This window comes from Eulemur rufifrons, chromosome 6, assembly GCF_041146395.1.
Source record: "Eulemur rufifrons isolate Redbay chromosome 6, OSU_ERuf_1, whole genome shotgun sequence".
NCBI classification, from domain to species: Eukaryota; Metazoa; Chordata; class Mammalia; order Primates; family Lemuridae; genus Eulemur; species Eulemur rufifrons.
The window spans coordinates 57,640,389-57,661,011 of NC_090988.1; the positions used below are offsets into that span (position 1 = coordinate 57,640,389).

General features: G+C 43.1%; 1 protein-coding gene across 1 annotated transcript in view; it reads left to right on the forward strand.

The window, feature by feature from the left end:
- The first annotated feature begins 4,231 nt into the window (after positions 1-4,231).
- Positions 4,232-20,623, forward strand: part of DNHD1 (dynein heavy chain domain 1) — a 70,824-nt gene continuing 54,432 nt past the window's right edge. The window contains exons 1-6 of the mRNA XM_069471116.1: positions 4,232-4,479; positions 4,723-5,569; positions 9,463-9,636; positions 13,912-14,115; positions 14,192-14,302; positions 15,117-15,273. Of these exons, the coding sequence (XP_069327217.1) occupies positions 4,416-4,479; positions 4,723-5,569; positions 9,463-9,636; positions 13,912-14,115; positions 14,192-14,302; positions 15,117-15,273 (1,557 nt within the window). The 5' untranslated portion in view covers positions 4,232-4,415. The remainder of the gene's footprint in view (positions 4,480-4,722; positions 5,570-9,462; positions 9,637-13,911; positions 14,116-14,191; positions 14,303-15,116; positions 15,274-20,623) is intronic.

Sequence of the window (20,623 nt, forward strand, 5' to 3'; positions counted from 1 at the left end):
TGGTTAACATCTACAATTGGTTGACTTTAAATAAAGGTGATTACTCTTGATAATATGGGTCAGCCTCATCCAAGCAGTTGCAGGCCTTAAGAGCAAAACTGAGGTTTCCAGAGAAGAAGAAATTCTGCCTCAAAACTGCAACATTAACTTCTGCCCGAGTTTCCAGCATGCCAGCTTGCCCTACAGATTTTGGACTTGCCAGCCCCCACAATCATGTGAGCCAATTCCTTAAAATAAATCTCTTTATATAAATACATATATCTTATTGGTTCTGTTTCTCTGGAGAACGCTGATTGATAGAGCATCTTTTTTTATTAATAGGAGGTAAAGTCATCATCTGAGAATAAAGCAGAAGAAAACGGAATATGAGAAAGTACAGGAGGTTTGAAATAGTCTTTGCACAGAATGGAAGAGTGAACTGACAAAAGAAACTTAATTAGATTTTTAGGCAGTGTTGAGGGCTCAGCAGAGGTTACTGAACAGAATTCCCTTCTGTCTTTGTCTATCTGGGAAGCTTCTGTTGTTTTAAGGACTTAAACTTGAAGGCTTACTGTGACTCAGGGACTCTTGCTTGCCTTTTCCTGGAAGGGTTGTCCATGCTTATTTTTTTCATGCCCTCACTGAACCCTATTATGTCTTGTTCATCATTATGTCAAAATGAACCGCAACCAAACACATATCAATTCTATCAAGTGCCTACTATCTACCAAGCTTATTCTGAAGTATTTTATGCTCATTAATTCATTTAATCCTCACATCAACCCTATAAAGTAGAAACTATTATTATCTTCATTTTCAAAAAATGAAACTGAGGTGAAATATCCCATGACTATTAAGTGGTTAAGTCAGTATTTCAATCCAGCCAGTCTGATTCCAGAGCCTATCTTCTTCCTCATTAAGATTGTTATACATTTACGTATTTTTTCCACAAATATTTTTGGATCCCCTATTTGCCTCACACTAGGAACTGGGGATAGAGTAGGGAGAAAACAGAATCTCTGCTGCCATGGAACTTATATTTCTAGCCAGGGTAAATAGACAATAGGCAAATAAATATTTAGATGAGATGGTAGTAAGTGCTATGGAGAAAAATAATGCAGGGTAAGGAAGATAAGGATGTTGGGGAGAGTGTCACTATTTTCTGCTGGGTGCTTAGGGAAGAACTCACTAATATCGTAGTATTTGAGCAGAGGCTTGAAATGAGAGAGTAAAACTTGAGGGCACCTTGGAAGGAAGAGTGTTTACGCTTCTGCTCAGCTAGTGGTATAAGCCACTAGTTGTCCCCTTCTTTCTTTAATAGAACCCCTGAGTTGTATCTTGGCACATGACCACTGAAATAAAGATTAAATTTTGTAGCTTTCCTTACAGCAAGGCATGCCCATGTGATTGAGTGATGTGTGCAGTTGCCAGGTAGTGCCCTTAAAAGAAAGGGTATCCCTTCTTTCTCTTTCCTCTCATCTCATCAGTTGGTATGGGACCCAGCAGACATAGTGGTGAACTCTCTTGGATCCTGAAAACAAGGACTACTTCCTTGGAGAAAGTAGAATAACTAAAAGGCTACCATGTTAGCCCTTGAGTATTTATACTTGGACCGTTATGTGAGAGGAAAAAATAAACTATCACGTTTAAGCTATGGTATTTTGGGTCCTTTTATTACAGCATATGTGTGGTAGGCAGAATTTTAAGATGTTCTCTGAGATTTCCTGCTCCCTAGTATATAGCTCCCTAGTCTGCCCTGCAGATTCCCTGGGACTGTGAATGTGACAGATTTCACTTCTGTAATTAGGTTATATTATATGGCATCAGAAAGAGATTGCCTGAGGGGGGGCTGAGTTAATCACATGAGCCCTTTACAAGCAAGGAGTTTTCTTTGGCTGGTTGCAGAAGGGGACGTCAGATAAATCTGAAGCATGAGAAGGGTTTGAGGCACTGTTGCTGAATTAATTGAATATGGAGGGACAATGTGGCAAGGAAGGCAAGTGGCCTCTGGGACCTGAGAGTGGCCCCTGGCTGGTGGAAAGGAAGGAAACAGGGATATCAGTCCTAAAACTGCAAGGAGCTGAGTCCTGCCAGCAACAATAATGAGCTTGGAAGTGGATTTTTTTCTCCCAGAGCCTCCACATGAGAACTCAGCCCAACCAACACCTCGATTTCAGGCTTCTGCTATCCTGAGCAGAGAACTCAGCAGTGTCATGCTGGACATGTAATCTACGAACTGTGAGATACTGCATGGATCTTGTTTTTCAAGCTGCTTAGTTTGTGATAATTTGTTACACAGCCACAGAAAACTTATGTATTAGTGAGCATGCTCCAGATAGAACTGATAGGCTGAGAAGTCCCACAATACGTTGTCTGCAAGCATGAGAACCAGGAAAGCCAGTGATGTAATTCAATCTAAGTTTGAAGGCCTGAGAACCAGGCGTGCTGATGTCCAAGGACAGAAGATGGATGTCTCAGCTTCAACAGAGAACAAATTCTCCCTCTGCCTTTTTGTTCTATTCAGACAACAGATTGGATGATGCCTGCCCACGTTGGTGAGGGTAATCAATCTTCTTTACTTTATAGTCTACCTATAAAAATACCAATCTCCTCTAGAAATATCCTCATAGACACACCCAGAAATAATGTTTACCAGCTACCTGAGCATCTCTTAGCCCTGTCAAGTTGACACATAAAATTAACCATTGCAACTTGTACTATCGCCTAACTGATACACAAGCAGAGAGCACAGCATGTATGTAGGCTCTGAGGTGGAAATATGTTTGGTGTGATCCAAGCACAGCAGAAGTGGAGTGAATATATAGAGAGAAGGCCGCAGAGGAAGCAGGCAGTTATGAGATAGCAATTTGCAGGTCATGGTAGGACTTTGGCTTTCACCTGAAGGAATGAGATGATCAGGCAGTAGTGAGCTTTGAGCAGAAGAGTGCTGGATCTGCCTGTGAAAAGGGTCACTGGCTGCTCTGGGAAGAATAGATTGTAGGGGCAAGGGTAGAAACAAGGAAACCAGTTAGAAGGCCTTGGAAAATCCAGGTGAGAAATGATAGCAGCTTAGACCATGTTTGTAGTGCCTAAGGTGGTGAGAAATATTAAGTAGTTGGATTCTGGATATATTTTGAAGATACAACCAATAGAATTTCCTGAAGGAATTGTTCTTGTTTGTGTGTGAGAGAGAAAGAGGTGTCAAAGATGACTCCAAGGTTTTAGCCAGAGCAATTGGAAAAAATGGACTTGCCATTTACTGAGATGAGACAGACAGTGAAAGGAGCAGTTTTCTCTTGCGGGAGGGGGTGGTTTGGAGACTGCTTTTGGACATTTTAAGTTTGAGATACTTATCAGCTAGCCAGGTGGAAACATTAAGCAGGCAGTTGGATATCCTAATCTGTATGTTAGAGGAGAGGTGGGGCTGAATTTCTACTTTTTAAAAATCATTCAGCTGAATTTTTAAAAATCATTCTGCCATCCCCGGACCCCTCACCCCCGCGCCCAGCTAGATTTTGAACTCCCTAAGATCAAGCATTTTGTCTCATTCAGGCTTGTTTTTAGGAGGTGGGGTAGGGCATGAATATGTTGGGAGGAGGGGGAAGTCCCAAAGGGTCCCTGCTGGGACCTGGCACTAGCTTAGACACTCAGTAAGTGGCTAAACTGAACCCTGCTCACGACGCCCTCTGGATTGCTAGTCTCCTGAATCAACCGTGTCACTCAGACCCATCCTGGTCCTCCACAGGTCCCTGTGCCGGGCATGCAGCAGCCCGCAGGTTTGACCTGGGCCCCGCCCCTCCCGGTTTGGCTCTGCCCTCTCGGCGCCGCCCACATCCGACCCTGGCCCCTCCTCCTTCTGGCTCTCAGGGACGCTACTGGCCAGGCTCGGGCCTCTGGGGGTCTCGTAACGGTCCTAACAGCTGGGGGCGGATGGAGCTGCCGGTGAGTCCTCGGCTCGGGATCCGCCTGACTTCGTCTTTCGGGACCTGCTGTCGCTCCCGCCTCCAAGGCTGCCCCCTCCCCCGGAGTCCGCCTCCTCTTCCCCCTCTCCCGGCCCACCGCTTTGCCCCTTCTTCCTCTCGGCTGCCCCCACTCGCATCCTGACCAAGGAGTTCGTTGTGCCAGCTCCTTGGCTTTCTGTCCTCACGACCTCCTCAGCCTCTGGACGAAGGCGCCGTGGGACTGCGGCTTTGCTGCCTCTGAGTGACGACCTGTTCCTGCCCTTCAGGGGATCGCCAGTTGGAGTGAAGGTTCGTTGCTGGGACCGAGGCTCTCCGAGGTGCTCTGAGTGAGCCCTGTCGGTGTGTCAGTTTGCCTCTTCAGGTGATGACACGTGTGTGCGCCAGTCTCTCTGTGTGGGGGTGGCTATGATTAGGGTGAGCCTGTGACTGGGACCCGAGTGCAAGCTCATTCACTTCTCCAGCAGGCACTCCCCAATGAAACCGCATCAGCAGACCGGGCTGTCTTCCCTTCCCTTGCCTCCTATACCCCTTAGGCCAGGTGAGGGGGACAGGGTGCTGGGAGGTGGGAAGGAACTCTTGTGCAGGGAGGGCTCTCACCTTTGTCCTGGGCCTGCTTCTTACTAGGGTCTTTGGGGGAGGGCTTGAGGGTCTGACTCTGCCCTGCAGCTCCATCCATTTCCCTGTCCTAGGATCCTTCCTCCCCCTCCTCCCAACCCCACTGACCCTGACCATCCCCTGCCCAGAGCCTGAGGTCCTTCCTCCTGCCCCTCTCCTGGGCTAGCCCACACAGGTGAGGCCCGGCAGCCAGGAACCTGGAACTGGCAGTTGGAGCCTGAGCTGTGGGCAAGGTCACTTCGACGGCAGTTGAATGCTGAGCTCCTCCTGGTCTCGGAGGAGAGGAGGGTAGGTTTGTCTCCTGATGAGGCATCATCTGATGCCCTTGAGTCTCGGCACTCTGTACGTGTCCTGGACAGCAAAGAACAGCCCGGGGCCTGTCAGAGGAAACAGAGGCAGTTGCTGAAGCCAGGGACTGAGTCAGAGCATCCCACAGTGCTGGAGCTCCTGATAGCTGAGCTCCGAACTCTATTCTCAGCTGTGCTACAGGATGGTAGCCCTGCAGCTTGGCGCTACCTGCATGCAGTATTGGGTCTGCTGCCTCCGTATCGTGAGTTGCTAGTTGGTCACCTTGATTTACTGCCCTTCCTGGAGCAGCTGTATTGCTGGGCGCCCCGGGTCCAATCCCAGCTCCAGCTGGACCTGCTAGAGGCCATGGACCAGGCCTTTCCTCCAGACAACTCTTTGTTAGACAGTGCCTCCCACACTGACTGCCGTCCTCAGAAGCAGAGGTTCCATCGTGGGCCCCCATGCCCAGCCTGCCCTTTTGTGCAAGCCCGGTGGGGTGCACAGCAAGTCAAGGAGGAGTTGGCCACATGGTTGCGACCATTGACACTGCCCGAGCTACAGCGCTGCCTGGGCATTGTTGGTGCTGAGGTGGCCCTAGAAGAGGCCTGGTGGTTGGATGGCCTTAGTCTCCTTCCCTTGGCACTGGCGACAGACATCCCTGTACAGTATGAAAGCAGTGACGCTGACAACATTGAGAAGGAGCCTGTTGGAAGAAGAGACACTAGGTAAGCGAGGGGCCAGGCTGGGGCTTTGAGCAAGGGAGAAAAAGAAGCCAGTTTATGGTGCCTCTAGGGCCACTTGGATGTCTAGAGCCAGCTCTCTATTGATAACAGGGATTAGCCTGACCCCAAGCTGAGCTGGTGTGAGGCTGTTCCTCTCTTCCTTTTTGTCTATAAAATAAAACCAGTGATCTTAATGATAATCCCCATAGGGAAATGTAGAAATTAATGAAAATCAAAAGTTAGCCATGAGGCAGCCAAAGCTTTAGAAAACAGCTTGACTTTTCAGTTTCCAGGCTTCTTTCTCAGATGGTGCTGAAAGTCTCCTAGTTCTTTTTCTAATTCATTCATAATCACTGAGCCTCGCTTCTGGGCCTATCTTGTGCTGGGTCCTAGGTGCTGGGTGTAGGGTCCTTCCCTCAGGATACTCCTAGGGAGCGCTTGTCTGAGCGGCCTTCTCTCACGTGTCTATGTGAGCTAAACCAGCTCTAAGGCAGAGTAGAGTCGGCAGCACTACTGGATGGATTTCAGCCTAACCCCTCCAGAGGTCAGTTCTTGAGTAACTTCCTTGAGTGATAATTTTTTATTTTTTTTAAATCTGGCTATCAGACCTCTCTCCAGGATTTCAGAATGCCTCCAGAGACCTCTTCTGAGAGTTCTTTAACTTTAGTCTTGGAATTCTCCTCACCCTCTGCTCTCATTTTCAGGGTGCTTTGCATCTTGTCTGTGACATTCACTATCTAGGAAAAAGGCTAGTTACGCCTTTAGTTAAGCTTAAGCTTGGCTTCCTCAATTTTTTTTTTGAGAGATGGGGTCTTGCTCTATCACTCAGGCCGGAGTGCAGTGGTGTAGCTTACTGCAGCTACTGTAGCTTATAGCTCACTGCAGTCTTGAACTCCTGGGCTCAAGCAATCCTCCTGCCCCAGCCTCCCAAGTAGCTGGGACTACAGGTGTGTGCCACCATACCCGACTAATTTTTTTTATTTTTCTTTCTTTATTTCTTTTTTTTTTTTTTAGAGATAGGATCTTGTGATGTTGCCCAAGCTGGTCACAAACTCCTGGCCCCAAGCAGTCCTCCCTCCTTGGCCTTCCAAAATGCTGGGATTACAGGCGTGAGCCACAGCACCTGGCATTAGTTTTTACTCTGAGTTTATTGCTGGGTTAAGTTTTCCCTGAAGGCTTAGAGCACTAATGTTGGACAGATAGGCAGGTTTCTGGGGCCCTGAGAGAAGGTGGCCAGTGTCAATAATTTATGCCTTCAGTAGCCCCAGCAGACTTTTTTCCTTTTTGAAAGAGCTGCCCTGTGCCATGAGTACAAGTTTTCTTTCCTGAGGAAACTTAACTGAAGTGACAGTGAGCTAAGATGTTGGAGAGGGGTCAAGTTCTCTGCTCTCTCTTTGAACCTGGCAATAAACCTCTGAGGTGTGGCTAATATGGTGTAATTTGCATTAAGTTCTTCAGGACTATCCTCCCAGGCATTCATTCATTCAATAGGTATTATGGGATACCTGTATGTATCAGGAACTGCTAGATGCTGGGGATGCATAAGTGAATGAGACAGACTCAGTTCCTTCCCATGCAGTCTTTTAAGGAAGATAGATATAGGTAAATTGATTTCAGCAAAATATAATTACAAGTTATAATAAGTGCTATAAAATAAAAGAACAGTGTTTTGCTTGGCTGCTCCTCTGGAGTGTCTATTGTATGCAGTTAGGGGAAAACACATCAAGGAGTTTGGATCTAGATTAGTTTAACAAAATATCTTGCAGGTTAGGAGGTGAAGTAAGGGGAGAGTTTCAAGGAGGAGGGAGAAGTCAGTAGTGTTAAGGTGTTAAGTTCTACTGAGGCAAGTAAGAATCTGAAAAATGTTCATTGGGTTTAGCAACAAGGAAGAGGTTGGTGAAAGCAGTTTCGGTGGAGTTTCGTGGGGGGGAAGCTAGATTGTAGTGCATTGAAGAGTGCATGGGAGATATGGTAGATGAAGCGGAAATTATGAAGCTTGGCTTGAAAGGAAAAGAGAAATACTAGGACAGCAGTTTGTGGTACCTGGGTAGGACTTTTTTTTTTTTTTTTTCTTTTATTAAGATAGGTGTTTCTGCTGCTAATACCACCCTAAACAAATACAAGTAGAAAACAAATAAGCCAGTGGCCAAAAAAAAAAAAAAAAAAAAAGATAGGTGTTTATAGCCCTTAAGTCATGTTGAGAAGTAGGTGCTCAATAAATATTTATAGACTGAATGAATAAATAGGCTAAGGTAAGAAGAGGAGATTAAAAATATATTATAGAAAGAGGATAAGGGATCCAGAGCAGTAATGGAGGAATTAGCCTTGCAGAGAAGAAAGGATTTCTCTTCCTCCCAAATTGGGGGACAGATAAGTGTGTAGGATGGGAAATGAAGTTGAAGGAGTTAGCTCATGGCTAACTCATGGCTGAGAACTCAGCTTTCTCCAGGGGGAAGGAGGCAGAGAATGAGATGGGTCTGGGGGCTTGGCAGGCTGGGCATTGGGTTAGGTATAGCAGCATGTGAGGCCTGAAAGAGGTAGCTGCCTGTGGACTTGTACTAAGACATCAGGATAGAATGAGCCCACAGTTGAGACTGGACATCAGAGGTCTGCAGAGGAGCCAACATTCTTGATTCTGTTACATTCTGAATCTGCTACATCATTTAGATTTTTAACTGGTGAGGAAATGAACCTTTAATAGCAGTTATACCACTTAAGAGGTCCTTGATCCAACATCAAGGTCATAAACCCTATTGGCTTTGTTTGTTTATTTTGTTTTTGAGTCTCACTCTATTGTCCAGGCTGGAATGCAGTGGCATGATCACAGCTCACTCTCACCTCAAATTCCTGGGCTCAAGAGTGATCTTAAGTAGCTGGGACTATAGGTGTGCCCCACCATGCCCAGCTAATTTTTTTTTTTTTTTTTTTTGTAAAGATGAAGTTTCGCTATATTGCTCAGGCTGGTCTTGAACTGCTGGCCTCAAGCGATCTTCCCTCCCACCTCAGCCTCCCAAAGTTCTAGGATTACAGGTGTGACCCACCACGCCCAGCCATAAACCCTATTATTTACATAAACTCTAGAAGAGGATTGCACTGTTATCCCTGGGGTAACTTGTTCTGTTGATCTAAATTTGGGTCAATTAGGGATAGTAGTATACTTTGGTAAGTCCAGATTTAATCATTCCAAGGGTTTTTTGTTTTGTGGGGTTTTTTGTTTTTGTTTTTGTTTTGGTTTTGTGCTCTGAGGTCACCTGAATCAAAATTATTAGGCCAAGTAATTTACTTTTGGGTTCTTGGTGACTAACTTTCATGACAATTTTGTTGACCAGTGTGGCAGAAGACTGAAGGATGCACCACTGGATCTTGGCAGGAAAGGAAAGGATATGAAGTTAGAGGTTGGGTGATAATGGGGGGAAGACCACTAAAGAGGACAGGCATGGAGTTCATGCAGAGTTGGAAAGCAGACATAACGAAAGCAAAGATAGGATATCAGATCTAGGAGGCTAGGGAGATTGACAGAGAAAATCCAGAACTGTTGGTTTACAGGGTGATGAGTTAGGAAAATAGTTTTCCCTTTATTTGTACATAGTATTATGTAATAGTGACCTCACGGTAATCACAATCAATCCAGAATGATTCATTTATCAGAAAGGGAGGGATTGTTCATGCACATATTTGTGTGAATATAGTTGCCTGACTGTTGTACAATGTCTATATTTGCTCAGTATGTGACATCTTTGAGTATAGGTGGTAGACAGGCTCTGACAATGCCATGTCAGGTCCCCTCAGGCACCTGATCTAGCTCCTCCTTTCCCTGGCCAACAGTGGCAAGGCCCACCTCTAGCTCCCTGACCTCTTTGCTCTGCCTTTTCTTTCCTAATTTTGTTGTCATACAGGTCTCAGCTTGACTCTGAAGTTCCTGGGGAGAAGGCCTTCCAAAGGAGAAGCACTGGCTTCTTACCTGATATTTCTTCCCTGGATGGCCAGATGGTGACCATTCTGAAGACAGAGGGATACCTGAGGAAGATCCATTTCCTCTATCTCAATGTGGCTCCCAACCGGTACTTTAGGTAAGAGCCTATGTCCAGACCGCTTCTACTCCTCCCCCTGCCTGACTTCCTCCTGTGCTGTCTTCCCCGCCCCCCACTTCCCCACGTGCCCATGCCTTTCCCCTGTCCTTTCTTCACATACTCCTCCTCTGTCTCCTAGTTTCCCTCCCTCTTCCCTTCTACTCTCCAGCTCCTCTTCACTCCCCTTTACTCTCACAGCCTTTTGTCTTAGTCATCCTTTTCTCATTTTTGGCTCTTCTTTATTCTATCCTAGAATGACAGAAACATTTTGTCATAGCCTTAGAAGTGAATTTTATGGTGATCTCATCCAACTCCAATGCAAGAGTCAGGTGTTTGTTTAAATCTTTGCAGTGTCAAGGAAACTGTTTATCCCAAAGCATCCTATTCCTTAGACTGAATCAAACCCTGCTTTCTTTTAACTTCTACCTCCTGGTACTAGTTTTATCTTGGGGGCTATAAAAACAAGCCTCCTTCCACACGTCTTAAGAGGCATTCATTCACTTTCTCCAGTTAGATCTCCTGCCCACACTAGAGTGCAGTGGTGTCATTATAGGTCACTACAAAATCAAACTCCTGGGCCCAAGCAATCCTCCTGCCTCAGCGTCCCAAGTAGCTGGGACTACAGGTGTGCAGGCGTGTGCCACTGTGCCTGGCTAAATTTTTTTTTTTTAATTTTTTAGAGACAGGGTCTTGCTATGTTGCTCAGGCTGGTCTCGAACTTTTGGCCTCAAGCAATCCTCCCACCTTGGCCTCCCAAAGTGTTAGCATTATAGGTGTGAGCCACCATATCTAGCCCAAATCTTACCTGTTTTTAAAGGCCCTATTCAAGTCCCATCTCTTCCCAGAAATAATAGTAATAATTACCACTAATCAAACTCTTCTATATTTCAGTCATTGTAGTAATAAACACACAATATGTGTTATTTAATCCTCACCTACCAGGTAGGTACTATTATTATTTCCATATATGAGGCCAGTAGACTGATGCATAAAGAGGTTAAGTAACTTGTCCAAAGCCACATGGTAAGTGGTGGAACTGGGACTTGAACCTAGGACTATTTTAACTCAAAAGTTCATGCTCTTAAGCAGTATCTGATACACCCTCCAGGAGAGCCTTATTTCCTGTACACACTGATCTTTCTCCTGAACTTAGGTAGCACTAATGATCTGTATCATTCATTCATTTACTGATTGGTTCATCTAACAACCATTCACTGAGAGCATCATGCCAGTTATTAAGTGATTGTCTCTTAGCTCTAATTCTACCTTTCTCTCTCTGCTTTGTGATACCGGGGCCGGTACTCTGCAAACATTAGTTCTCCTTTTTCAGCTGGCCTCCTATTAGGTTTGATTAATGGGGGTTATTAGAAGTAGACTAGACAGCATAAGAGGACAAGGGACTTGCTCCTTCCTTTGCTTGCCTTTCCTGTCATTGTTGCCCCAGCAATGGTCCTTCATCCTCACAGCAGCAGGTACTTTCTGAACCAGCCTCTTTATAACCCTGAGGGGTACCAACACCAGTTGGTGGCACCTTTCCTTCAGAGTTCTGAGTCTCAACTCTGCTAGGCCCTTCCTTTAAACTCCTTAGGTCTAATAGCAGCCACCCAGCATCTCCTGCTTAGAAATCTGAATCCCAACTCTACAAGGCCTTCCTCCAAACTCATAACATCTAATAATCCAAACCTCTTCCCTTTGTTCCTCTAGACCTAGAGCTGTTATTTCCTCAAGTTAGTATCTCTGTGCTACCTTAGTGTTCCCTTTTTTTTTTCTTTTTCAGTCCTCTGACATCTTTTTAAAAATAACTTCTCTTTATTAAATTGACTTTGTTGAAATGCCTAGTATAGTTTCTGTTTACCTGACTGGACCCTGACTGATGTAGTGCTTGGTATTATGAGTGGTCCCAGGAAACTATCCTTGAATGTGAGATTCTCATATTGCTTTGGTAGAGTCCTTGGCCTTGAACTGAAATGACTTCCTTGCTAATAGGAAATAGGGTACTAGTAATCCACATGTAGTGGCACCACAATTAATTAAATTATCATTTGTGGTTGAATGTGGTGAGCTCCCTACTGACACCTAGTGGCTGCTACGCTTGACCATCATGGCAGTAATGATAGTGGTAGCAATACGGGATGGCATGCCTGCTGACCACAGTGAAGAGCTTAAAGAAAACAAATGACAAATTTTGGGCTTTAAACTATCATCATCAGTCATAATCAGGGAAGCATCACAATCAAAGATAATTAGGCACATTAAAGAGAGAAAGAGAACTAAAAAGGGCAGTGAATGATTACATGGCCAAGATCTGCCAAAAAAGGAAAACCCGGAGCAGTGAGTTCAGCATTTGGTCCTGCTTTTTCCCAGACAGAAGCACCTGTTGATTCCAAGAGTTAGTTGTATGTCAGTTTAACTACACATTTGTGACAGACTGAGAAGAGAAGCCAAGCTTTCAACAGACTCAGGAAACTAAACGAGCAAAAGTTGCAGTTCGGGCCCCACACCAAGGGAGGTGTGTTTCTGGTTCAACTTTACTCCTATGTTGTGACCACTCGGGGTCCCAACCTAAAGTCCAGGAGATTTAATTTGTGGGTTCCCTGATGGGTTCATACAGATGGCTTTTATATTTTATCCAGATATTTGGCCTAGTTTTTCTAGTTGTTCTCAAGTGAGAGTGTTGATCCAAATTTCTAATGTATCATCAGTAGAAGTAGAACTCTGTCACTTGTTATTTAATTTAATGAATTTATTTATTTTCCATGTAACAAGTTTTTAAAAATGTGTTTGAATTTATCAAATTTTTCTCGTATGTGTTCTCAAGTTTGATTCATACTTAGGAAGGAATTCTTCCTTCACCTACTTAGAATCTTTGCCCAGCTGTCATTTCCCCACCTTTAGCATGCATTTAAAATTGCATTCCCTTCTCCCCTGGCACTACCAATCTTCCTTTTCCTGCTCTTTTTTCTCCTCCCTATCATTTGTTACGTTTATCATCTTTCTTCTCCAGTAGAACGAGAGCTCCATCAGAGTAGAGGTTTATTTGTTATATTTAGCAGTGTATCCTCAGGGCTTAGAACAGTCTGACGGTAGAAACTCAATAATATTAATATTTGAATGAATGAATTGTCCAGATTAGGAACACATTTGGAGGGGTTGATGATGAGTTTAGGATAGAACTTGCTGTGCTTCAGATGCATGCAAGAGAGTTTGAGATGTTTTGGAAACAGGTGAATGTTTGCATCTGGCACCCAGGGAGGTCGTGATTTGCCCCATTTACTCTCTAATATCACTAATACTCCAGTTGGTTCTCAGCCCTTTGAGGTAAAGGACTATGTAGTAGTCATCTTTATGTCCTTGTCGCTGACCACAGTACTTGAACAGAGGGACAACTTGATAAATGGTTTAACTAAGTTCCACGCAGTCAGGGACTGGATTTTTCTCATACAGTGCCATATCCTCAGTGGCTCTCACAGTGCTTGGCCTTAATAAACATTTGTAGAATGAGTGAGTGTCCCCCAAAGGAGCAGTGGCCATTGGGAGTGAGGAGAATACTCCCCACTCCTCGCCCTGTGTAGAAAGAGCACCTCCATTAAGTAGGTCATAGGGAAAGGAGTGTCCCATGGGGAGAGCCAGGGCTCCTTAATACAAACAGCTGCCCTGTGGGAAGCTAAATGGTCTGTTGGTTGAGGGAGGGGCTTGAGTCAGGTAGATTTGGTTTTAAATTCTATATTCTTCCATTAACTGTCTTGGGCAAAGTTTTTATTTCTCTTTGTTGCACTTTTCTCATTTCAATTACTCCAAACAGCATTCTCCAATTCTCTCTGAATGTCTTTCAGTACCCAGGTATATATTAATATGTATTTTATCATTTCTAGTATGAGTATCTTCATATTTCAACATCTCTGAAATTGTGATGCATCTTACAAATTGATGGAATATCACATTAGAAGCATTTTTTATCTTAGTGTTTCATAAAATAATGTTATAGCTTAGGATCGATTGTGATTAGATTTGATGGGATATAAGCCATCTGGGTCTGGAGATACGAACTTCTTGGAACTGGCTAGGTACCTTTCCCTTTCTTGCCATCTATCTTTGGCTTTAATTTCTTCTGAATAATATTTGTTTCATCTTTCTGGTTGGAAAATCATTCTGCTCTCTTTCCCTCTTCCTACTTCGGCCTGCCTCCTTTTTTCATCTCCTTCATCCTTCTTTTGCCTCTTCTTGAAGGCTGCACAAGACCCCCGGGCTCCCACTGACCAGAGCTATTTTTTAAAGGCCCTACGACCTGGTGGTGGTGCCACCCAACACGGTGAATCCCGAGCACTATATCTTCTCTCCCTTTGGAGTCCTGCACGTACATCCTGTGGAAGGCAGTGACACAATGACACTGGGCACCTGGCACCGCCACTCTGTTCTCTGGCAGCAGCTCCAGTGCATTCCGTTCTTTAAGTATTGCCTCTTACGCAAGTCCTTGACCTGGTAGGTGATGATGAGTATGGGATTTGGGGGAATTGGAAGAGAGCAACAGCATATTATCACTGACCTCAATTTGTAGTTGGAAGAAGAATGTGAGATTGCAAAGGTTGCGTCGGCTCCAGACTTTCCTAGGGAATCATCTGCTCTTTGCTGCGCCTCACTTTGGAGCTGGGCTACTCCAGATTAGCAGGTAAAGTCTTAAAAACACAACTTCAGTAGACTTTTAGAAATTAGTTTTACAAAAGGTCATAACGTGTTCATTGTAGAAAATTCAGAAAATACAAAAAGGCACAAAGGACAAAAACTTTAATCCTACCACCCATAACTAACCACTACGAACATTTTGTTGTATATCCTTCTAGTCTTTTTTTAAATCACATGTGCAAAATGTGATCATACCTTACATACTGTTAAATAACTAGTTTTTTTCTCTGAATCATATATTCTGAGCATATTTCCATACATGCTTATGATCATCCTGTCTGCTTATTTGGGGGTTTTCATCTTTTTCAAGTATATTTAGAGATGTGGAGTTTGCTGGGGGGTAGGGGAGATTGGATAACAGAGAGTTGGGCTTCCTCAGGTGTGATTAACCCATAGAGAAGTTGCAGTTTCATCCACCTTTGATCCTAAAACTCACCTGTCCTCCTAGACTTTTAGGGCCCTCAGTTTCCCCTATTTCAATGAACAGGCCTCTGCAGTCTCTCATAAGTCAGACCTTGAGACCTATTTGGCCTTCTCTCCTGGCAGAGAGATCACTAGTTATAAACATTTACACATACCCCGAACCTTTCTCAAAGAATTTCTTAGCCAGAAACTTTCTGGGCTTGTACTCTTCTGAAGACCTCTCAAGAGGGAATTGTCACTGTTGGTCACTGTTGGGAATATCACAAGCTTTGTAAACATTTTCCCAGTCTGGGGTAAGCTGGGCTAAGAAGAGGTCAAAGGTGTCCAAAGAAGAAGGCTGGGATGCCAGCTCTGACCATCTTTGCCCTTGGTTCCAGGATTCTGCAGGAGCTACGCTCTGTGTCCTGGCTACCCCAGGAACTGGATCGGTGCTATGAGCTGTTGGACCTGCAGAAGGCTCTAGCCAAGGAGAGGCACAAGGCTGCACGGCTGCTCCATCGTTGCCTGAACCTCTGCACATCCATTCTTCACCTGGTAAGAGGCTCCAATTTATGGTGAACTCCCCAGAGTTCCAGCCTCTTCTTAGTTAAGTTCTTCCTGTGATCCACTGCATGACCTGGGCTCTGCAACTGGATCAGAGCCACCGTCCTTCCCAGCAACAGCAATTACTGCTCTGGGATGGATAGATCAGTAACAGGTAGGCAGAGGCTTGGATTCAACCTTTTTCTAAGGGTTGGTCCTGGCCTGGGAGCAGGGAGGAGGAGCATGACAATGTCTATTTTGTCATTTGTCCTGACATTAGAGAATTATGGAATTATGAAATTTGAGAACAGGAATCCTGATCTTTCATGCTGCTGGGCTTATCTTTGAACCTATCTTAACCTTTGGCAGGCTACTGTGCAGGTAGAAGCATGCAATGATGGAGTCCCTCCTAATTAAGCCTACCTTGCATCGGTGAGGCACGCCCCCTGCCTAGGGCTCTGGGAGGCCCTGCTGGGTACTTGCCTCTTGTCCTTGGCCTGTTATCATGGTTTTCTTCCAGGTGGGGCTGGATATTTACACAGGTCCCTGGCTAATCACAATGTATAGATAGTCCAGTTCTGAGAGAAGAGGCCCACTCAGATTTTGTGAAAATGAGTAGTAATGTGAAGGAGGTACACATTGCCTGGCTTGAGCCAGGTTTTGGATTCTGCCTGTTGCCCCTAAACTTCATCAGAGGTGGTTAATCACAAAGGACGGAACTCTGAAGTCTCAAAGATGGCCTTGACTACAAGGAATTTATATTCCTAGGAAACTTACTGAAAGTTCGGCACTTGTCCTGGAGGGTGCCTGAGGCCTCATCAGAAGAACAAAGACAAATGGTTTGAGAAGGAAAGATAAGTTTATTAATTTGCTGGCAAATGAGGAGGTTGGCAGACTGCCATCTTAAAGTACCAACATCCTGCCTCGGGGCAGAAATACAGAGCTTTTAAAGGGGAGGTTTTCAACTTCAGGCTGTTGCTATTCAACTCTCGTTGATGGTTTTGATTCATCCCATCTTTGACTAAGACAATATCACAACCTCTGCCTGAACAATTCTCTTGAGCCATGTTCTGTGGCACAAAGAACAAAGGACACTCCCCTGCCCCTCCTAACCACTGGCCTGAGGCAGGGATGCAGGTTTTCATTCTCAAAAAAGATGAAGGGGTTTCGAAGAGACAGAAAACATTTTCACCCTTTTTCAGGCCATTCTCTCTGTTACAGGAGAAAGCAGTGACTTTTATGGATTGCTCTTGGTTGAAAGCTTAAACATTTTAAATACATATGATAAAAAAAATTTCACAAAATTTTAAATAGTCAAATCCCTTACTCCTCCCAGAATTACCTGTCCTCCTTGTCCTACTCTGTATATTCCTTTGTCTGTTTTCCCTCTCGCCTTCTAAAATACCATATCATTTACTTATTTTTTATGCTAATTCCCCAAGATAGAATGTAACCTCTACTAGGGTAGAGATCTTTGTTTTGTTCGCTAATATATCCCAGGAACCTAGAAGAGTCTTTGCTCAAAGATATTCAGTAAAAGCTCCACAGAGTTTAAGAGTTTGGACTTAATAGAGCCTCTGCATATTTGATGAGTTTGCACTGATTGGACACTTCTTTTTTGGATGTTTTAGAAGCGTTGTGTTAAGAGGAAAAAAACAAACTCTGTACAATAATTTAAAGAGGTTTATTTTTAGCTGAATATGAGTGACCATGTCCTAGAGCTACACTGCCTGAGGCAGCTGGGTTACAGTTTGGTTTTATACCTTTTAGGGAGACAGTAATTGTAGGTAAAATTATAAATCAGGCCAGGCCTGGTGGCTCATCTCATGCCTGTAATCCTAGTACTTTGGGAAGCTGAGGCTGGAGGATTGTTTGAGCCTAGGAGTTTGAGACTAACCTAAGCAAGAACAAGACCCCATCTCTACCAAAAATAGAAAAATTAGCTGAGCATGGTGGTGCACACCTGTAGTCCCAGCTACTTGGGAGGCTGAGGCAGGAGGATTTCTGGAGCTCAGGAGTTTAAGGTTGCTGTGAGCAATGATGATGCCACTGTGCTCTAGTCCGGGAGACAGGGCAAGATCCTGTCTCAAAAAAAAAGAAATTATAAATCAATACATGGAAGGTATACATTGGTTTGGCCCAGAAAGATGGGATATCTCAAAGCAGGGGCTTATAAGTTATAGGGCAGTTTAGAGAGTCTTTGATTTGTAATTGGCTAAAGAAATAAAGCTTTGTTTAAAGGCTTGGAATCAATAGGAATGAATGTTTTAAGTTAAGAAAGTCTGCTAATCATAGAGCAAGCCACAATATACCAACTAAAGTGATATGTTAAGCAAATTGATGGCCTGCAGGTGTGACTTAACGTTTGCCTGGCATGGCCTTAGGTCCTATTTGTAATTAGTCTAAACTCCAAAAGGGAGAGGGTATAATGAGCCTGTGTCTGACCTCCCTTTCATTTATGGCTGATAACTCAGTTTTAAAGTTTTTCTGGGGTCTCCTTGGCTAAGAGAGGGCTCAGTTCAGTTTTAATTTTGGTTTACAGTGGCTAAAGAGCAAATTTATAGTCTCTCTTCAAGGAGGTGTAGGGGAAAGGGGCAGCCAATGGCAGCAGTGTCAGGATCTAGAGCCACGGTGCAGGAGTGAAAAGGACACAATGACCTTTAGCCTCCGGAGAGCAAATGCAGAACCTGCCATTGTACCGAGTGGAATGGGGCATGAGACGGGAGTGAACTGCTCCACTCCACCTCTACCTCCCAGTTCCTAAATCCCAGCTCCGTTTGTAATGTTACAAAAATACTCGTAACTTTTTGAAATTCAGTAGTTAATTTTTTATCTTAAGGTATAATTTACATACAGTAGCGAAATTTTAACTATACAGTTTGGTGAATTTTGTGCATTTGTATACACCCTACAGCCTCATGTGACCATACCCAGATTAGGATAGAGAACATTTGCAGCACCTCAGCAAGCTGCTTGGTGCCTCTCTTGTTGATACTCCCACAAAGGTTACCACTACACTGACACCTGTCATCATAGATTAATTTTGTCTGATTTTGAATTTCATATAAATGAAGTTGAACAGTTTGTGCTCCTTTTTGTCTGGCTTTTTTTCACTCAACATTGTGTTGTGAGATTTATCCATAATATTGTAGATAGCAATGGTTCACTCTGTATTGTTACTGCCCTGCTGGGTTCCTCGCCCACTGCCCAGGAGGAAGCCAATACACTGAGAGAGCAGAGGTTGCAGCAGAGAAAGGGTTTAATATCATAAGGCACCAAGCAAGGAGATGGGAAGAATTTTTTCAAATCTGTCTCCCTGAGAATTTGGGGGCTAATTTTTTTAAATGTAGTTTGGTGCACAAAGGGCTACGGAATTGGGTCTCTGATTGGTAGTGGATGAACTCATGGGGTTTAGAAGCAGAGATTGTCCTCTTGGCTGAGACGGTTCCTGAGTAGAGGGTCGCAGGACCCTTATCCTATCTCTTACAATGTTCTTCATACATTCTAAATATGAGTTCTGTATTAAATATATATATTATAAATATTTTCTCCAAGTCTGTGGCTTACCTTTTCACTATTTTTTTTAAATTTTAGATCTTTTCAGTGACTTGGAACCTTTTCACTATTTTAATAGTGCCTTTTGATGAGCAGAAGATTTTAATTTTTTGAGGTTTATTTTATCTATTTATTTTGCGTTTTTGAGCCTTTTGATTCCTGGTTTAAGACATCGTTGCCTACCCCAAGGTCATGTAGATATTCTCTTATTTTTTCTTCTAGATATTTTTAGTACTTTGTCTTTCACATTTAGGTCTGTGATCCATTTCAAATTAATTTTTATGTATGGTATAAGGTAAGGGTCAAGGGTTTTCCTCCCATTTATTGATAAGACTATTCTTTCCCAATTAATAGTAGTGGTATCTTTTTCTTAAATCTGTTTCTAGACTCTATTCTTTTCCATTAGTCTGCTTGTTTGCCTTTTTGTCAATGTGACATTGTCTTAATTATTACAGGTTTATCATGAGGCTCGATATCTGGTATTGTCAATTCTGTAATTTTTCTATTGTTCAAGATTGCCCTGGCTATTTTAGTTTATTTGAATTTTCTTATAAAGTTTAGAATCCACTGGTTAATATCCACAAAATAAACAACTTGAATTTTTACTGGGCTTGCTTTGAGTTTATAGATCAATTTGAGGAGAATTGATATCTTAATATTTAGTTTCCTAATCCTAAACATGGATTTCTTCATTTATTTTGTCTTCTTTATTTTCTCTTAACAAGGCTCAGTAGGTTTCCTATAGAGGTCTTGGACATATTTTGTTGGATTTATTACTGGATATTTGATGGATTTTGTTGCTATTATAAATGGTATTTTAAAACATCATTGTTTTCTGATGGTTGCTACACCATAGACAAAAATTAATTCATGGTAGAAAGACGTAAGTGTGAAAGGAAAAAACAAAAGCTTTTAGAAGATAAAACAGGATAATATTTTTATCTCAGGATAAGAAAGGGTTTCTTAAACAAAGTATAAAAATTATAAACTATGAAAAAAGCAATAAATTTATCTATATTAAAACTAACTTTTTAGTATCGAAACATCATTTTAAAAAATGAAAAGACAAGCAAATACAACACACAGAGCCACTTTCTATGCTGCTGCATGGAATGTAATGGAATGGAATAGAACCTGTCCCTGTTGGCGTTCACTTCAAAGGAGAGAGTATGGGAGGCAGAGATCAATAATCATCACAGCAGTAACTAAATTGTTTCATAACCAAGCTTGTAATCCATCTAAATAAAAGCATTCTGCTGCCTATGAAAATATAGAATTACTGAAGAACTGAAACATATTTGAAACACAAAAAAATGCTGTCAACTATGGGTGTTTGGTAAATGCCTTTTATCCATTCACTGAGATTTTATCATGAATGGTTGTTGAGTTTTGTGAAATGATTTTTTTGTCTGCTTCTATATAGAAGACCATGGGATTTTTCTCATTTACTTTGTTAATGTGGTGAATTATCAATGTTAGACCACCTTTGCATTATTGGGATAGACCTATTCCCTCCCTCCCTCCGTCCCTCCCTTCCTTCAACTTTGTCTTTTGATATAACTTCAAACTTATCTGGAGAGGTGTAAGGATAGTAAGATAAGCTCTCTTGTAGCTTTTATCCAGGTTATTATTTTCCCCCCATTTACTTTATCACTTATGCTCTTTCTCTTTTCTACATATATACCATTTTTTTCTAAATCATTTGAGAGTAAACTGCAGACATCAAGTCCCTTTACCCCATCTGTTTGTTTTCTGCTGCTATAACAGAATACCAAAGACAGGGTAATTTATAAAGAATAGAAGTTTA